This window comes from Astatotilapia calliptera, chromosome 3 (genome assembly GCF_900246225.1).
Source record: "Astatotilapia calliptera chromosome 3, fAstCal1.2, whole genome shotgun sequence".
Classification (NCBI taxonomy): Eukaryota; Metazoa; Chordata; class Actinopteri; order Cichliformes; family Cichlidae; genus Astatotilapia; species Astatotilapia calliptera.
This window is the reverse complement of record NC_039304.1, coordinates 34,269,580-34,288,979: the sequence shown is the minus strand read 5'-3', so window position 1 is coordinate 34,288,979 and position 19,400 is coordinate 34,269,580. Positions and strand designations below refer to the sequence as shown.

Here is a 19,400-nt window from a genome sequence, read left to right as displayed (position 1 = left end):
TATCTAAATATGCACTGGATGTCTTCAGACATGATACTGTGCAAAAAGACTGAAGCTAAAGCTGCTGGATTTTACGTAAAAATAAATTTAATTAATTAAAGATGATATAGTCTTAGAACCTTACTCTCTTTTTCCATCCTCTGATTAGTGTTTGTGATGTCAGGCAAAAAAGCAAATAAAAACTCAAATCATTGTTAGGCAATAGGTGATAGTTATCTGATGTGTTTTAGCTAATGCATATTCCTCTATTGTTCTACAAAATGACTATCAACCAAAGTTAGTCAATAATAGGGACACACCAATCCTGCTTTTACCAATTCTGATCCAATACTGAGATCTTGGCATTGAGTATCTGTTGATCCGGTACCAGAGATAAATCAGTAAACTGTAATCCTCACTGTGAGGAAGAGTATCATTCCTTATGCTTTAGCTAGCACCAGGCTCAACTTAAATCATGCTTTCCTAACAAATACATGCATCCAAGAATAGAAATGTACTTGATTTTATATTTATTAATAAAATAATAAACAACAACAGGAAAAATTTATTTTATTATTTGTCTAATTTATTTGCATTAGTCCGAGCTCAGTGCAAGCCTACTGCACACTGCTTTCATTGACAGTCATGCAAGTGTCTCCTTTACTTCCTCTCAATCTGAGTTCACCTGCTTTTACTGCTCCTCAATATATTGGTGTGAAGTTGAGCTGGCACAAGCACATTATGTAACCAAGAGTGTAATAAAGAGTAATAAAAGCTTCCAAACAAATGAAGGACCAAGAAAGAGAAAGCATCAACTGCTGCTTTGCTGTTAGCTTACTTAGTACTTTGTTAGCTTGGCCAATAGCAACCACTGTTGCTGCTGAGTGAATCAAATACAGTAAAAATGAATAGATTGGTCATAGATCATCTCGTTTTAAACAATATCCAATCCAGCCTTTACAATTAGGCTCGGACCAAAATCTGATCCAAATATCATATCGGCGCATTGCTAGTAAAGTGCACCTGGACTACAAAAAGACTACAAAAAGAAACCAGAGTGTGCCTGGTACAGAAATGTTGTGTCTTGCCTACAGATTGTACATATTCATATGCAAAATCTGTTTTTAGAGATTAGGTAGTATTTGACTACTACAGTAGGTTGTCCCGTAGCAAACAGCATCTGCTACAGATAAATTTTACATTGATACAAATGAGCAAACCTCTAAAACACTTTCTTATATTTTTGAACATTGTTTTATGTTTGGTAAAGGCTTAATTTAAACACCACTGCACACTTATTATATGAGAAATCAAGAATAATAAGTGAATCCAAAGCTTGACAGACTTGCCGTGCCTGGTTATCTTTGCTAAGAAGCCACTGGACAGTCACTGTTTTAAGGGAGCTGGTTTAGCAAATGATCAGTCTGATTTATAACTGCCACTTTGGTGCTTGTTCAATTTTAAAAAGTGGATACAGCAGTTTGAGGGCATAAGAAAGTCTTTGATGCAACTTCTGGGAAAAGAAATGAAAGGAACAAGCACAAGGACATAAATGTTAAAAGTCAGTGGGGGGCACAGATGGTGATATATCAAAACTGAGTCACAGTATGAGCGGATGGATGGCTTATTGGTGTTGTCCTTCTATTTGTGGCAATGGACAACTTAGTAAAGAGCCTGATAAGAAATACTGAAAACTGGAGAGAATCTGCAGAAATTACAAAAAAACAAACAAAATTAGATCACAGTAGACTTTACTTATATGCAATGCCCATCAAGCCTGATAAATTTTTCAAATTAGTTTTAGTCCTGAAGGTAGTTTGCAGATGTCAGCGGTCAGCATTCATTCTGCGCAGTTTGGGAGGCAGGTTGTCCTCTGGCCGACTCCCTACCAAGGAGATCTGGACTGGTGCTGGGGTTGGAGCAGCAATGGTGCTAATGGCTGTGGGCAATCTGTGCTTCTCCAGCTCACTCTCCTCAGCTTCTCCATCCAAAGACAACAGCTGGACCTGCTCCTCCGGATGTCCTTGCCTCACTACAGGGATGGAGCTGGACCTCAGCCTCTGAATACTAAGCGGCAGATCTCCTGTGCTGGAGGCCTTCCCCCCAGGCAAGGCTGACCCAGTCTTCAGCCCCCTCCAGAGATGCTCCTCCCTGCTGGAGCTCATGCGCTGGAGTTTGCTGGGCAGCCTGGAGACTTGATCGTCTACATGGTCTGCATTGTCAGCTGACAGGAGCCTCTCCCTGCGGCCTACTCGGCTGCTGTTCTTCAGCAGAGGCGAAGGGGGAGTAGGCGCAACAGGCAGGGGGTTGGGTGACGTCGGGGAGGACTTCTCCTCCTGCTCTTTGACACTGTAGGGAGGTGTGGGGACTTCAAAGGTGTTGTGGAACTGGGAGTAATCAACTCTGAAGAAGCCCTCTTCAAGAGACATGACAGGGAGGAAGCGATGACCCCACAAGACTTCATCTTCAGTGTAAGATGTCCTTGCCTGGCATGTCATACCTGAGATGAAGAGAAAAGACAGAGTAGAAAAAATTTTCAAATACAGACAGGGAAAAGACAAAGAGGAGATGACTAACACACTGTAACATTATGAGGAAAACTGAATTAAATAAAAATGGACTGACAGCCAGACAGGAAGCTGATATGAAAGTGGTGAACTGCTTCAGGGACAAGGGAGAGGGAAACATGAAAAACTAACAGAGATGGAAGCAGCCTTGTGTTTTGAATAATTAAACACCATGAAATTAAACATTGTGTTAAATATTTCATTTTATATTACTGAGAAGCTCCATCTAACACCTGCTAAATGATGATGAGACAAATGATAAGGGACAGCGATGCTTACACAAAGTTAGTTGTTTTTAAACAAGACAGCAAAAGGACCTCAGAAATAAGAATACGTTCTTACCAGTGGTCTCCACGATGCCCTCCAGAATGACAACAATCTCAAACTGATCGTTCATGAGCGAGCGCTGTGACAGGTCGAAGAACGGGCTGTTGCTGTTGATCTCATGGCAGATAGTCAAAGGTGACACTAGGAAGAGCTGATCCGCCCCCGTCCCGAAACCTACATCCAGTTCACACTGATCCAGAGGCAGGAACTCGCCCTCTGGGGTCTGCCGAGACTGTGGACACAAATGAACAGGACATTTTAGCACAAACATTGAAGTTTATACCAACACTCCCACCAAGGCAGTGTAAGGAAGAAAAGATGTACATTAAATGGATTTTCTAATCTTTCATAAAAGGGGTTTTGAGGGTTTCTACAAAGATGGAGTCCTTCTGACTCTGAGGCAGATTGCTCTGCAGCCTCAAGTCAGAACTCCTGAGATTTTGACTCGTGAGGGACCTAGCTACATAAACTAGAAAGCCTGACTGAGATAATGCTGGTGATTGGCATTTAGCAACTTCATAAACTAGCAAGAGAGTCTTAAAATCACTGATATGAAGTGGACACTTTAAAACCTGACATTATTGTTACATTTTATTTGATTTAAAACAAAAACAAAGCAGAAAGCAAAGTGTAAAAAAATTCATGCCAATTCACAGTTTTGTACTAGGTTGTGGTCAGACTATGCTGGGACCAGTTGCCAGGCAACCAGCATAGACTCAAAGAAGTTACCGGTCATATCTGCCATGCAGACATGAAAGTGTCGAGAATCTTCTTGTCACCTAAATTATCTTTAGGACATTATCAGTGTGGTGTTTGCTGTTTATGGAAGTGTATTTCCAGCTGAGGAAAACACATCTGACAAAATGAATTAATTGAATCATATTGTCGTCATGTTAAAAAAAAAACCCTCTGAATTTCAAAGTACTGTTTTGCTTTCATGTAGAACATGCAAATGACTCTACCTACACAGCTAAAAGGTTTTATGACCCATTTTAACACACATTTTAGAGCCCTGAACTTTCCTACACATCACCCGAAAGAGGTGCATGTGAGAGTGAAAGGGTCCAAAGCCACTGAAGCATTAACCAGTTTTTAGCCTGGAGTCTCATTGGTTCAAAGTCAGTGTGTTTGATTGAAGCTAATATTCCTGCACAAAAATAGCTTTTTACAGGCTATAGTTGAGTTGATGAGGACAGATTGTCAATCTGTCAGGTTTAACCTCTCCTTTGCAGTACCTACCACTTGGTGAGTACTTTTCATGTGAAACCCAACTACTGCTACTATATATATGCACATATTCTTTATCCTTGTGTTACGGCCCTAGCAGGGCCTCTCTCTCTCTCCTGAGGGTGCCTGTGTGGGCGTGTCCCACTACCTCCTGCCTGAGGTGCCACCTTTCCCTCCTGTACAGCTGACTCCCATCAGCAATTAAGGGTATTTAAGCCCAGAGCAGGGTGAGCTCTGGGCCAGAGTGCCATTTTGTGTGGGTACAGCTAGTGAGCTGTGTAGTGTGTTGTCCAGCTAGTGAGCTGTGTAGTGTGTTGTCCAGCTAGTGAGCTGTGTAGTGTGTTGTCCAGCTAGTGAGCTGCGCTTTCCTTTTGACTTTTTGCTTTATTTGACCAACGCCTGAGTTTTGTTTGTTTTGTTGGTGTTTTATGGTGATAACGGCTTGTCCGTCTCTCTTAGTTGAGCTACTTTAATAAAACTCTTTAATTTAACCCTTTTGCCTCCTTGACTCCTTTTTCTGACCTGGACACCTTTTGTTACTTCCCCCTCACCGCCTAGACCCCTCAGGGGAACGTAACAAGTGGGGGTTTGTCCGGGATATTTGAAAAGGGAGTTCTGTGTTGGATTTGGTTTTTTGATTATCTCGCTTTGTCACCTTTTGGAGATCCATAACTTCCCAGTTAAGGTAGGTGAGTGTCCAGCTGAGCTTTAAGTTCCTCCTTCAGGCACTCTTTTGTTATTTTGCCTTTGTTGTTTTTGGAGTAATCCTGGGTGGGGATTAATTCTCTGTCGGGGGTAGGCAATTCAGGGCTCCGGTCGCTGAAGTTCTGCCTTTAAAGTTGCCTCGAGCCCAGCACGCTCCGGAAGATAGGTAGGGCAAGGTTGTCGTGTTTAGGAACTGGGTAAGTTGTTTTTGTTAAGGTGGGTGTGGCGAGAGGTAAGTTGGTCAGCCAAAGTACATTGTGTAGTTGTCTGTTAATTGTCTTGATTAGGTTGTGTAGTTGTCTGTTAATTGTCTTGATTAGGTTGTGTTTTCCTAACCCTTCACCATCCCCAAAATGGTTGACACAGCTGCTAGTGTACAGGTGTCTAGAGGCTCGTTTGTGAGCAATAACATTCACCTGGTTCCAGACTTCTGTGAATCCGGTGTTCACAGCTTTTTCAGTGTGTTCGAACGCCTGGCAACTGCACTGCAGTGGCCTCAAGATGTGTGGGGGGTGATGTTGCTGTGTCGGTTGACAGGTAAGGCTCAAGCAGCGTGTTCTGGTCTGTCTAGGCAGGACGGCCTGGTTTATGGAAAGATCAAAAGTGCCGTCCTCCAAGCCTATGAACTGGTACCTGAGGCCTATAGGCAGCATTTTCGAGGGTTGGACTTGGCGCAGGGACAGTCCTATCTTGACTTCGCCAGGGAGAAGGCGAGGCTCTTTGATAGGTGGTGTGCGGCAAGCCAGGTTAATGATGTGGGGTCCATACGTGAGCTTATGCTGGTGGAGGATTTTAAAAACTCTGTTCCTAAGTCTGTGGCCCTTTAAGTGAACAGAGGGCTACAACTCTACAGCAAGCTGCCACCCTGGCAGATGAGTTTAGGCTGACTCACAAAGCAAGTGCTGTAGGACAGGATATCCCTCTGCGCTATAGCGCATCCTGGACAGGTGAGAGTGGGCCAGCTAAGAAGGAAAACGCAGTTATGGTGTTAAGACCTAGGCCCAAACTGTTTTTTCTGTCACAAGCCTGGCCATGTGGTTGCCAATTGTGTCAAACTGGCACTCAAACAGAAAGCCCACTCAACACAAAAGGGGCCTGTTTTGAGAAAAGTCAGTCGTGGCTCTCAAACTGACAAGCTTGCCAGGCCTACGGAAAGGCTAAACCTGGAGCACAGTTGCTCGGTAGCACCCCGTAATCAGTGTACGAGGCCAACTAACCCTGAGCTGCCGCTGGTTGATCCTTTCTCCGGTTCATGTTCAAAACCACCCTTCAGATCTGCACCCCTTGCTAACAAGTATGTCTGTGTTTCAGTGAAGCCCGCTAGCTGCCTGCTGGGTTCTCAACACGTGATAGTTCGAAGCCCTGGCTATCCCATGGGACACTGTTTCGAGGGTTTGGGGCCACTCTCTGGGAATGTTGTGAACCCACTGAGATGGGATTGGCAGTTTCCGCAGGCAATGCCTAACCGGTGCTATGGGGTTTGGTAGGTGGAAAGCCTGCAATTTCTTCATGAAACGGCTATGGACTCACTTTGTGTTATCGTAAATTTGACAAACCATGGGTTTGCATTTATGGGAGGGGGTGTTACGGCCCTAGCAGGGCCTCTCTCTCTCTCCTGAAGGTGCCTGTGTGGGCGTGTCCCACTACCTCCTGCCTGAGGTGCCACCTTTCCCTCCTGTACAGCTGACTCCCATCAGCAATTAAGGGTATTTAAGCCCAGAGCAGGGTGAGCTCTGGGCCAGAGTGCCTTTTTGTGTGGGTACAGCTAGTGAGCTGCGTAGTGTGTTGTCCAGCTAGTGAGCTGCGTAGTGTGTTGTCCAGCTAGTGAGCTGCGTAGTGTGTTGTCCAGCTAGTGAGCTGCGTAGTGTGTTGTCCAGCTAGTGAGCTGCGTAGTGTGTTGTCCAGCTAGTGAGCTGCGTAGTGTGTTGTCCAGCTAGTGAGCTGCGTAGTGTGTTGTCCAGCTAGTGAGCTGCGCTTTCCTTTTGACTTTTTGCTTTATTTGACCAACGCCTGAGTTTTGTTTTTGTTGGTGTTTTATGGTGATAACGGCTTGTCCGTCTCTCTTAGTTGAGCTACTTTAATAAAACTCTTTAATTTAACCCTTTTGCCTCCTTGACTCCTTTTTCTGACCTGGACACCTTTTGTTACTTCCCCCTCACCGCCTAGACCCCTCAGGGGAACGTAACACCTTGATCAAAAGGTAACCGAAGCTGCGTTTAAAGTCCACTGGAATAGCATTGAAAAGGCAATTTCCTTCTGGAATTTCACATGGTACCATATGAAATTGGATACTTAGAGAGTTAAAGTGGGGAGAATGAGTTGTTTTTGGTGCTCAAAGGCAGACAGGGTGAAGCCTGTAAACTAGAAGTGGTCGCTGAGAATTGCTTCCATCAGCCACACTTATTGAAAAACGGGACCGTAATGAAGAAGATGTAGACATTATCTTTGGTCCCAGGCTCACTTGTGGTAGTACTGTTGCAAAACAACAGCAACTAAATACAAAGCGCTCCCAGAACTGCTTCGACAGACCTACACGTCTTGTCAGATGGGGACAAAAAGCTTTGGAAAAATCTGTTAATGTTACAGCAGCAATCTGTCGAGCCCCAACTGCTGTAACACTCAGATGGTAGGGTCAGAATTTGACATAAACAACATAAATCCCATGGATCCATCCTGCCTCGTATCAGCTTGTCAGGCTGGTCGTGGTGGTGCATTGGTGTGGAGGATATTTTCTTGGCACACTTTGCGCCTCTTAGCACCAACTGAGCATCATTTAAACTCCACAGCCTTGCTGATTATTGTTGATGACCATGTCCGTCCCTTTATTACCACAATGTATCTATCATTTGATGGCTGCTTCCAGCAACATTAACGCACCGTGTCATGAAGCTCAAACCATCTTAAACTTTCCAGCAAACATAATTAAACCCCTAACGCTGATCAAAACTGGTTGCAGTACAACTTAACCATAGACGGACAGACCATGCTCCTATACAGAGTTCATGTCAGAACATCTCTTACAACATGTGAAATGGATTACATCAATCCACCATTTAGGGTTTTTTTTTTCTCTTTATATAATTCTTTTCTCAATAATTATAATTAATTTAATTTCATTTATTCTAACTAACAAACCAACAACAAAGAAAAAAACCTTAAATGCAAACTTTCTCTACAAAGTCTAATCAAGATATCGAGGCAATGTTTAAGAAGTACCTCAAACCAATGCCAAAGTAACATCTGTGACGTCTTTCAATTGTTATATTGGAAGAAAAGACCACCAGCTAACAGCTATTCAGTACTGAAATTTCTACTGGGTGGTTTGTTGAGCACAACAATGAGTTCACTGTACTCAAATGGCCTCCACTGTCACAGATCTCAGTCAAACACAGCCTCTTTGGCATGTGGTGGAAAAAGAGATTTGCATCATGGATGCGCCGTCGACAAATTTGCAGCAACTGTGTGAAGCTGTCATATCAATATGAACCAAAAATTCTGATGGTTCCAAATCTATGATGAATTAAAGCAGTTCTGAATGCAAAAGGAGATCCAACACAATGTAAGCAATGTGGACCTAATGAAGTGTATTTTTGCTGTATAGTGGTAAAAGCAAGAACAACTGACCTGAGGAGGCAATAGCACTGAAATGTACTTGTCACACTGACTGGCAGACATGCAGGGTAAAAGTGAGAATGAAGGTGTTAAAACAATAGTCTCTCACCTTCCCAGCATCTCGTTCTGACAACCCAAGCACCAGTAATCTTTATTTCATTTTTTTTTTCATTCACTGTGTACACACCTCATAATTTCCAGCAGATTAGACCCCATTGAAATTCTCAGCAACAGTCTGGCCTTAAAAAAACCAACATTGTTGACCAAATGTAGACCAAATAGGGCAAATCTAAATAAGTAAAGTATGTGTTAAATGAAAATATCAAGAAAGAAGCTCAAAGAAAAGGCCAAAAAGAAAAAATACTGATAATACCCATATGAGTTCTAACATTTCATACATAAACAGAAGGGTGAAAATCATCTTTCCCCGTTGTTAATGTTTATTAGTAGATTAAATAGATTATATCTTCTTCCCGTCGCCTACTGTTAACTTTCATGAAGAGTGGCCTCCCCGGCCCTTTGAGCAAGGAGCCAATCGGTTCACAGATGGCAAACAGCCTGTCATTTGTATTCACCGTGATGTTGAGGACAGAAGGGTGTGACATTTCACAGGAAGACGTCTGTGCCCACAGATCCCCGGCTCGCCTTCTTGAGGGAAAGTGTCACCCATCATGCTGCATCAGTGGCTGCCGCTCACTGAACGCGCAGACGGGGAGCCGATGTAACATGTCCACTGAAGTTAAGTCGAAAAAGCAAGAAATGCGGATGTTTTTTATGTAACAGTGAGAACTCTACTTAAAAGGAAACAAGCAGAAAAAGCTGTAAAAAGCTACACCACCCACCGCGCCTTTGATCTGTCAGTCTACGGGGTGTATTCTTGTAACAAATAAAATAATGTTACTCGATTTGGGGATTTCATCAAGGAAGAGATGTAAAATCTCCTCAGTCAGAGTCTGATCATGCCTGGAATGGAGGGGTGCCTGCATAGGGTGGCTTTGCCAAACCAAACAAACTGCTTCTGTTTACCTTTGCCATTAAAGATAAAGTAATTCCATCTTTGATGCCTAAAACAATCAGGTCATGTCCGCTGTAAAGTGTTTTGGCAACTGTTAAGCCATTAAATGCATTAATCTGTTTACTCCAGCTGGACTTCCTGGATCGATTGTCTTACCGGTAGCCACTATAAATAACAGACACCCTTACAAAAGCAGCCCTTCCTTTTGCTTTTGGTCTAAATCCCAGCTTATAGGATTACATCGTCTGACATTAAATACTTTTCACTTTATTGCTGAGAGCTTGGAGATATTACTCTCACTCTGCATGATAAATATAAAGTGGCATTCATCGGGCAGTTTGCTTAGCTTAGCAGCACAAAGCTATCATTTCAAAGCAGCAACCTCCAGGGCTGAGAAATGAGTAGCAAAAACAGTAGTTCCTGCATTGGCTACTTGTGGCTGGCTTCAAAAGCAAGACAGTCCCCACTGACTCCTGTGGGGAAATACCCAACTTCAGCAATGAATTTAACACTTTTACAGCCTTTAATAAAAAAAAACTTTACAGTAGCTCCTTTTAGAGCACACCCATTTTTATGGGTTTTTTTATGTTTGTTTTTATTGTTGATGTCATTATCTGACAAATATGACCTCCTGCTTGGTACAGACTGTATGCTACAGAACTTGTCCTGTCTCCAGCCCCTCACTCCCAAACTGGCTGCAGCACATGGTTGTTTCCTGTTAAAAAGGAGTTTTTCCTTCCTGCTGTTGCCAAGTCTTTGCTCATATGGGTCTTCTGATTGTTAGGGTTTTCTCTCTGTTATTATTAAGGCTTTACCTTACATTACCAAGTGCCTTGATTATTGAGAACTGAACCCTCTTGTCTAACTATGGTATAGATAAGAGGGTGGAAAAATGCTAACATTGAGGCTCTTCAATTATGCCTCTGATGTTTTCATATTTACACTTAGTGAACAGTAAAATGCAGTCCAGTGTGGTAATAGGTATTGCTGCTTAAATCCTTTTTATCCAGCTTAATTATCCATCTAACTGCCCTTCTTTTTAGCAGCAATCTTTATGACATCAAAAACAGGCAAAGCTCAAGATTTCCTTCTATTTAAATATAATAATGGTGCTACTGCACTAGATTTTCCCATTTGGAAACCAGTGTACTGGTAAGTCATTTATTTCTGGGTGTAAAGGTAAAACTGCTGATTTTAATAAATCCTCACTGCTTGCCTCACTAGCGCTGTAGTGCTACAACAGAATTATACCCCTGCCAAGGACGCAGAAAGCTGCTGGATGGCTTTAACAATGTAAAAGCCTTGTGTGTTCTCTTAGTGCTGCTAAACAGTCAGCGCCACAGGGGGGAAATTAATGGCCTTTGGAAGAGGTCCTGATATGGAGGGGGTGCTTAATTTACCAAGCCACCTGAGATTCAAGTTGAGTGAAGGCAGGCCCTCTCCCTGGTGACTCACTTCCCCTTCAGTGAGAGTTTGTGTGGACTGTGTGTGCAAATGCATGTGTTTGAGAAAGATACTAAACCCAGACATCAACAATGCAACACAAATGTATTACTTTTGTGTTTGACATGCAAATGTGGACATGTGTCCAGCTACTGGGCTTTGAGCGGGAGATAAAATGTGATTCTCGCACAGACGTTGCATTCTATCTCTCAATCTGTCTGCCACAACATTATCGCTTTTGCCTCTTCTTCTCTTCTTTCTTCTGCTTTCCCTGCTTGTCCTTCAGAGTTAGACGGTGGCAGATGTTGCGAGTCATGCCGGCATATCTGCCGGCCTGTCTCGCTAAGCTCCTGCATGCATGCCTGTCTCTCTGCTTCTCGCCCTTATCACTTATCTCCTGCTGTGGACCAACCTACTGAGACAAGCTTCTGTTGACACTGACGAGCACCGCCCAGCTGTCACTCTCCCCCGCTGCATTTTTGTTCAGTCTTGTTTGCCACACTTGCTGCTGTCTACTGCTTCCATCTCCTTTGTCCTACCAATTTTTTTTCTTGCCAGATAAGCTCGTTACGACCGCGCTCTGACGGCAACCCACATGCCTGCATGTTTCCATTTTAATATTATATTTCACTTGTGCTGCAGGGGTCAGAGCACCTCTGCATTCCACTGGTTTATTAATTAATGCTGCATCAATATTAATGGAATTTCAAGGACTTTTATGTTTTTACATTAACATGCATTGTGGATATAGGGTGGGCAGTACTGCCAGAGAGCTGTGTTTCTGCTCATAATTAAGTTTGTTATGTGTAACCATAAAATTGGGATCTGCTATTATATTTCACCAGGCACAAGTTAATTACTTGTGTCTGGTGAAATATAATACAGCCTAAAGCTGCATTCTTTCTAGTTCTCTTAAAAGTGGCTATATGTATGTACACTATGCCAACAAATGCCTTGAAATACACTTGTCTAACAGCAGTATTGAACTGGATGCAGTTGAATGGGTTCATGAATTCACATCTAGCACTGCAAACTGGTTACTTGAATCTTACATTCAGGACGAATAACCCAGTTTTTATCCTGGTGCCATAACCCATAACTAACTCTTCGTTCTTGTGAGTATTTTTGAATCATTCTAAAATGTGTTTTGTGGACTTAGAGAGGGAATTTCACTGCAGCCCTGTGGATGGTAATCCTGGTATTACTGTAGTTGGAATTTGATTTGTATTGCTATCAGCAAGTCTGATGTTTTCCATTGCTGGACTTCCCTACTCCTGCTCTTCGTCACAAATGCTGTGGCAGCCAAAGGGTGGAGGGTGTCACATTTGGTGTTCTCAGGATCTGCTTTTTCCAGCTGATTTAGTTCTGATAGCTCCTTCAAGCCATGACCTCCAGTTTGCAATGGGTTAGTTTGCTTCAGAATGTGCAGCAAATGTGTAAAGCGCTTTGAGTGCTCAGAAGAGTAGAAAAGCGCTATATAAGAACCAGTCCATTTACCAAAATTAGCACCTCCAAGTTTAAGGCCATGGTTTTCAGGCAGAAAGGATGGAGTGCCCACTCCGACCTGGGAATAAGTTGCTAGCCCGAGTGCAGAAGTTCAGGTATCTCCGAGTCTTGGTCACAAGTCACGGAAGAAGGGAGTGGGAGATTGAAATAAGGCTACAATGTTTAAAGTAAATTTTTTATATTCTTATCGCATCTTCTAGACAAGTCCCACATGTCACTGAGCTTGTCGATAAAAGAGACATGTGAAATGGAAAGAGGCACGCCCACCATCACCTCCTACTTTACATTTCTACTTGTGCTTCAGTCCTCTAAACTTCTACTGATGAAACTCAGTAAAATTCACATCCAGCAGTTAGAGGGCAAACTCAAGGAGATCAGTGTTGGCTTTAATGTTCATTAATTCCTCCTTGCAATGTTCATGCAAGGGGGAATTATTTAGGACTCCAGTGACAGTTTCTTACATCATTGTGTAAAAGAGTCAGAAAATACATAGCTGAAGAGTCCAAATACTCCACCAAGTATTCTTTTCTGTAATAATTCACTGACTGCACACACACCAACTTTACTTTTTCCCAAAAGTCCAGAGTATCCAGGTCCCACAGCATATTTATGGCCCATGCCTAGGTATCTCCGTGCCACCGTACGTTTGCACTGCTCCATCATTAGGATTTACTGCAGCATGCCTCATTTCTTCAGCCAGCTTTGTGGGCAAAAAATCTGACAGTGACCTTGAGTGGCGTGCTACCTGAACATGAGCCATGGCATCGTTTGCACAGTGCAGCTGTAGTACTAGAGGGCTATGTTGAATCAATCTACTCTACAATACACCGCTGTGCAGTCTGACAACACAGTGACGTACATGGGCAGGAAAAAAGGAACAATGCAGCAGTGCTACAATCATACCCTGCACACAGATTTCACAGCACGATTAGTCCAGGATCCAAAGATGATGAAGGCTTCTTCTTAAAATATCACAATCAGCTAATGTGGACAAGACTTATGAATTCATCAAACAGGTTTTGACCCTTTACTGCAGGTTAATTGAATATTTTTATTTTTATTTTTATTTTACACGTGATTCATGTGTCCTGGACATCTGACCTTCCATTAACACATAAATGATTGTAGCTTAAAAATATCATTTAATGATCATTACTCACTGGCAGAAATCCCAGGTCAGGATCATCACATAAATTTAATCAACTGATCTTAGAAAGGAAGCCAAGGACTGTTTAAATAAAGTCTGAAAAAAAAAAGCTGATGGATGAAAGCACTCTAAACAGCAAATGTTTACCATGCAGTAATTAAGCAGCACTCCAGGCTGGCACGTTCACTTAAACTTGAGACGTGAGACAAGACCAAGAAAGCTACCTGCACAGCTAAAGTACTGGGTCTCCATTATGTATCTAATCAGCAACAGTAATGCAGCATTTGTTCCAGTACGTTCTGCTGTGAATGCTACAAATCACACCTGACTGATGAATTCAGTTCCAGTATCAGGAACCGAATACAGCTTAAACTTTCATAACAATTCCTCTTTAATGATAAATCTACAGTGGCTCTGATTGAGGCTGAAATTTTACAGCGTGTCCCGTGGGTGTTTGTTTTACTGCTTTCACTCTGTTATTTCAAACAGGACAGAATGCATTAGAGGTGACTATGCAGAGTGTAAAACGGCCTGAAATGAACTGCTCTCCTCTGCAGAGGGAGGAAAGTTGATGATGGTGCATTCTGTGTGATTATTCATCTGTGAGACTGGTGATTAAGTGCAATCAAGACACTATATTTTTCCTTTGCCTTTCTCAGCTGTTAATTAAAGGACAATTGATAAAGTAATGAAAGAAAAATGGGAGAAAGAGCTGAAACAGTGGCAGTAATAAGGCTTTTAATAATGAGTGACTTTTATTTATTATTTCTTTCTTTTTATTGAAGTCAAATGAAAAATAGAGGGATTAAAACATTTTAAAAGGACTTTAAACATTTTTTTTCTGTTGACTTGGTTAAGAAAACAAAATAAACAACTAAGTACAATCAACTCGTTGGTGTGAGTTCATAAAAGTGAGCCGTCACTGAAGATCACCTCACAACTCCAAAGGAGTAACAAAAGCACAGATAACTGTCACAACAAAGCGCTGCCGGCTATTAAGGTTTAAACTGATGAACACTGCTACAGGGAGCTTATGCGGGCTCATACAAAGTCCTCAAATTGTGATGAATTGTTGTGTTTGGACTTTTTTCAGCACCTGAGATACACAGACACTGTTGAGCACTGTCCATCAGTCATAAGGTCTGCAGGCCAAAAAGAAATGTTGCTTAGAGGACTTGAGAAAAGCATTCCCCTGGTGAGAGACTGCTGTTTGAAGCTGCAGTTTCAGTCTATTTCAGTTGTGAAATTGCATGACACAAAATGTTTTCCTCTTCCCTTTTATCATAGCCGACAGCAGCTGCCTCAGCTCTCCTTTCATCCTCCGGATTTTTATTTTTATTTTTTGCAGCACTGAAAGGCAGCAGTTGCTCTGGTAAAATGCCAAATCACTGTCACGTCTCAGTATTTAATAGTTACATTTTGTCCTGTCTTTAGGAAAGAGTGGCCACAGGAATTACAGCCATTGTAGCCGGTTAACTTTAGAAATGATCTTTTAACCAAGTGCTTGTGCTGTAGTTGGCCACAAACTATTTCCTGGGGGAGGCATTCATCTCATCTGTGGACAGCTTAAGTTGAGGCTGAATTTGAATATACAACCCACTGACAGCCATACTGCTGACTGAAGGAGGGGTGGGGGGCAGTTTGTGATGACCCTCGCTGAAGCAGGCGGCTCACTCAGCATCTCAGAAATGAAGAGAGGAGAGCTGATAAACACAGAGCTGAAATACACAGCCTGTAGCTGTAAGTAGGATGCTCCGGGGAGTAAATGGCCACTTATTAAAGCACAACTCACGATGGAGCCTCGCTATAAAAGCAGAGCCCCTACAGCAGGGATGCTAAACTCATTTCAAATCACGTACAGGCTGATCTTAAACCTCTGGTAGTTCATTGTCCAGACTGTTCTGTACCTATAAAATATAAATCTTCCATTAGGTCAGAAAAAACGTACAATTTATCTATTACTTAATTACTTTGGTGTAGTGTGTGAATGGAAGTTGTTGTTTATATATATATATATATATATATATATATATATATATATATATATATATATATATATATATATATAGGAAAAGCTCTAACACTTGGAGAGTTACAGTTAAAAGTTCTAAGTCCATGCTTTCCTTCGTATATTCCAGGCCATCCAGTGGGAATCTTTGCCCTGAAATAGTCAAATCTGGGAATTAACAGAAATTCGGTGCATGGCTTGAAAAACGGTCACAACACTTAACACACACTTAACAATTTGAGAGTGTATTTTATTCAGACACAACACGTTCAGAGTTGAGGTGGCGCAGGAGAAACATCCTCTGGCTATTACCCAGGTAACGCGCGTGCTTACCTTTATGAGTTTGCACCTGATCTGAGCGGACACCATGTGGCTGTTTCGCAGGTTTCCCACTCGGAACATGAGGCATAACTTCCCGTCCCGCTGCGAAATGACCGCGTCCTGGCTGAACATCAGCGTCTCCGCGCGCTTCTTGGGCTGCGACATCTTGATGAACATGCAGCCAATCAGGAAAGCGTCCACGATGGAGCCCAGCAGCGACTGGAAGAGGAAGAGGATGATACCCTCAGGACACTTTTCCGTGATGTACCGGTGGCCGTAGCCGATGGTCGCCTCGGTCTCGATGAAGAACAAGAACGCAGAGGGAAAGTTGTAGACGTTGGCGACGCACGGGGTGTAGGACGAGTTGTGGCCGCCGTAGCTCAGGTCTCCGCGGATGTAAGCGATGACCCACCACATCGAAGCCATGACCAGCCACGCCACCGTGTACGTGAGGATGAAGATGAGCAGGTTCCAGCGCCACTTTAGATCCACCAGCGTGGTGAATAGATCAGAGATGTACCTGCTGGTTTCACTCCCAAGGTTACCGTGCTGGACATTGCAGCGGCCGTTCTTCTCTACAAATCGCTGCCTCTTTTTCTTCACCGGCGCGGAAAAAGTCATGATCCGGTTGGTGTTTACAACCTGGTAGTCCTCGCCAAATTTCCGCCGTATGGCTGACATTGTGTGCTTTCGGTCACCTTACTGGCAACGATCAGTTCTTGTGCAGAATCGGGCTCTTTGCGCAAGTTTGGCACCGTCTAACCAAAACCGTGCAACAGCATTCAGCCAAGACATGCCCCGCTCGCATCCCACGAGATGGAGATGCGCTTCTCTCCGGTAAATTAATCGTAGGCTAAATAAGCCGAGATTCTGCGCAATACATCATTCATACTCGGTCCCTTTTTCGGTCCCAAGTGATAACTTTTTTTCTTTTTTTTATTACGATACCATCCGTTTAGGGAGCCGTACAAAAAATGATGTCAGTGTTAGCTGCTTTTAATCAGGCTAACTAGATTCAAAAGTCTGTGTCCTTGGGTCCTTTGTAGATCCAGTGCTGTGTCAGTAAACCTGTGCGTTAATAAGACGGCAGGCTCCAGCGCGCGCTTGTGCCCGAGGAAATACGTCCTGGTAGGAGTGACTTCAAATTAAAGACTGTAGAGGAACTGCAGCACGGATGGCAGATTTCACTTTCACGGGGGGTGGGCTTACGTGGGGATACAGACCAGGGAGTGCTTTTTTCTTTTTATTTCATTTTTCCTTTTTGCCTGTTTCCAATAATTCGAAAGCATAAACATTCAAATTCACCATTGACCGCATTACTATCCTTAGTCTGTGTTTTCGACTTGATTTTTATATGCTTTGAAATCTGTTTGTTATTACTAAATTATCGAGGTGCCCATCACCAGAGAACATTGTGCTGTACTATAAAATCGTGTCATTACGAGTATGGCGCCTGGTGGTGGATGTTTATCTCCACCTAGTGTTTCTACAGTGGAAGTAAATGAAATCGGATGACAGTGGTCGTTCATTGTAAAGTTCCAGCTTGAGAGCGATGAAATGTTTATTTAAAAGGGTTTATTCAGAATATGAAATTCATCGGTTGATATTGAAAATGGAATTATAATCTATGGTACTGATGTTTTCGGAGTAATGAGATGAGTCATGTCATCAGCACATGTTATATGTGCATATATTCTGTGTGTGTGTGTGTGTGTGTGTTTTAATAGACTCAAAACGGTGTTTTAATCTATTTTCACGTTATAACGTGAAAATAGATTAAAACACCGTTTTGAAGACGTTTCATGCTTTAAAGTCTTTTGCACCAGCAGATGGCTGCCCCTCACTGAGCCTTTTTTTTTTTTTGTTAAAAGGGAGTTTTTTCCATCCCACTGTCGCCAAGTGCTTCCTCAAAAGGAGTCTTCTGATTGTTGGGGTTCTCGGTTTTGTTGAAGGATCTATACTTTGCTTTATAAATGCAATCAAATTGAATTGAATAGAATTTGGCTTTCTATAGCTGCAAACACCTTTATCAAATATTTTTGAATTTTTAATTGTTTTTTTCTCCACGGTATTTATTTTTAATTTAACTTTTCATATTTGTTGCTTTAATCATTTTTGTTCAGCACTTTGTAACTTTGTTTAGAAAATAAATTGCTTATATACAGCTATTTGAATTGGCTGAGTGGTTAGGATGATGCAGGTCATCGGGATCAAACACAGAATAAAACAACCACCAGAAAGCAGGAAATGAAGTATTCTACAATGAAATCATAATAATTGTGTATGGAAAAATGTCAGTCAGAACACTAAGTTAAAACATATTGGTTGATGTTTGCAGAAGATACAGGTTTTGTGGGGATTACCAATTGTATATTACTGATATATAAAGTGCAATTACATACATGTTTACACAATGTATTGAAAGGGGGCTTCATAAACTAGTAAGTAATGAAAACTCTGCTGTTTCCATACAACAAGAAAAGGCAATGTCACTCAAATAATTCAAACTCTTTTTTTATATATAGATTTCTACAAACACAACATTGTGCGTTCTCTCACCTCTTCCTTTAACAATGCTCTGAAGTGTTTGGGAACTGAGGAGTACTTTTAAACGTTTAAGTGTTTTATTGTTCTGACTTGATAAAAGATTTCAGTTCTTCAGAAGCCCGGGATGTCTTGAGTTGTACTTTCTGTTTCATTATTCAGGAATTACAGACAGGAGGGCTTTGCACCCACACACCCACACCCTTTTATTACTGAATCAAATCATGTTACTAGAAACACCTTGCAGTTTTTCCTTGTTTTGCTGAAATAAGCAACATCAAAGTTGCTCAGAAAGGTGTATATGTTGTTCAGGATCAATAGAGTCTTGTATATTTGCCCAGACTTTCTTTCACAATGACCTGTAGTTAATGTACGTTTTACAGTGTCACAACTCTTCTGGGAACAGGGCTGTATATATACCAGCGCACACAAACATACAGCATGATCCTGCTCTAATAGTTTGATATGATATTCCTCTTTTTGAATTCAAATGTAAGAATGTGGGATATATATTGAACTTATGAATGAGAAGATTAGATCACATGAGATGATTTTCCTCCCTGCTTGTGTTCTTTAGATCGCGTATCTTTGAGTTACCGTGGACCACAAATCTAAATTAATTCCCAAACTATCATATCAAAGCATTTCTTAAACTATGCCAACATACAAAGATAAGATAGCTTTGTGTGAGTGCACCGAGTGTAAGGATTTTTGGCTATTAAAAAAAAAAATAATTAAGCTGTAAATGATACTTGACTTAAAAAAAAAACGAAAACATTTGTGCAATACAGGAAGCCATCATTTACCTGAACCACACACACTCAGAACAAATTTCCATCTAGTAACATTAGCAGGCAGAGCTCTGATGAGTCAGTTTATATGAAAAACAGTAAAAGCATTCGCTATATCAAGTTATCGGATGTAACTGTTAAGTTATTAAACTTTTCTGCTGCAAAACTCTTACGTCACTATCGCACTTGTATTCCGGAAAATTCCTAT

At 41.9% G+C, this 19,400-nt stretch overlaps 1 protein-coding gene across 1 annotated transcript; it reads right to left on the bottom strand.

Annotated features, from left to right (window-relative positions):
• Nucleotides 1-533: 533 nt before the first annotated feature.
• Nucleotides 534-17,643, bottom strand: LOC113019376 (G protein-activated inward rectifier potassium channel 1-like). Its single transcript, XM_026163055.1, has 3 exons — nucleotides 15,870-17,643; nucleotides 2,889-3,105; nucleotides 534-2,479 (listed from the first exon to the last, which is right to left on the bottom strand). Exons 1-3 carry the CDS (start codon nucleotides 16,536-16,538, stop codon nucleotides 1,806-1,808), a joined length of 1,560 nt encoding a protein of 519 aa, XP_026018840.1. The 5' UTR covers nucleotides 16,539-17,643; the 3' UTR covers nucleotides 534-1,805.
• Nucleotides 17,644-19,400: the final 1,757 nt, after the last annotated feature.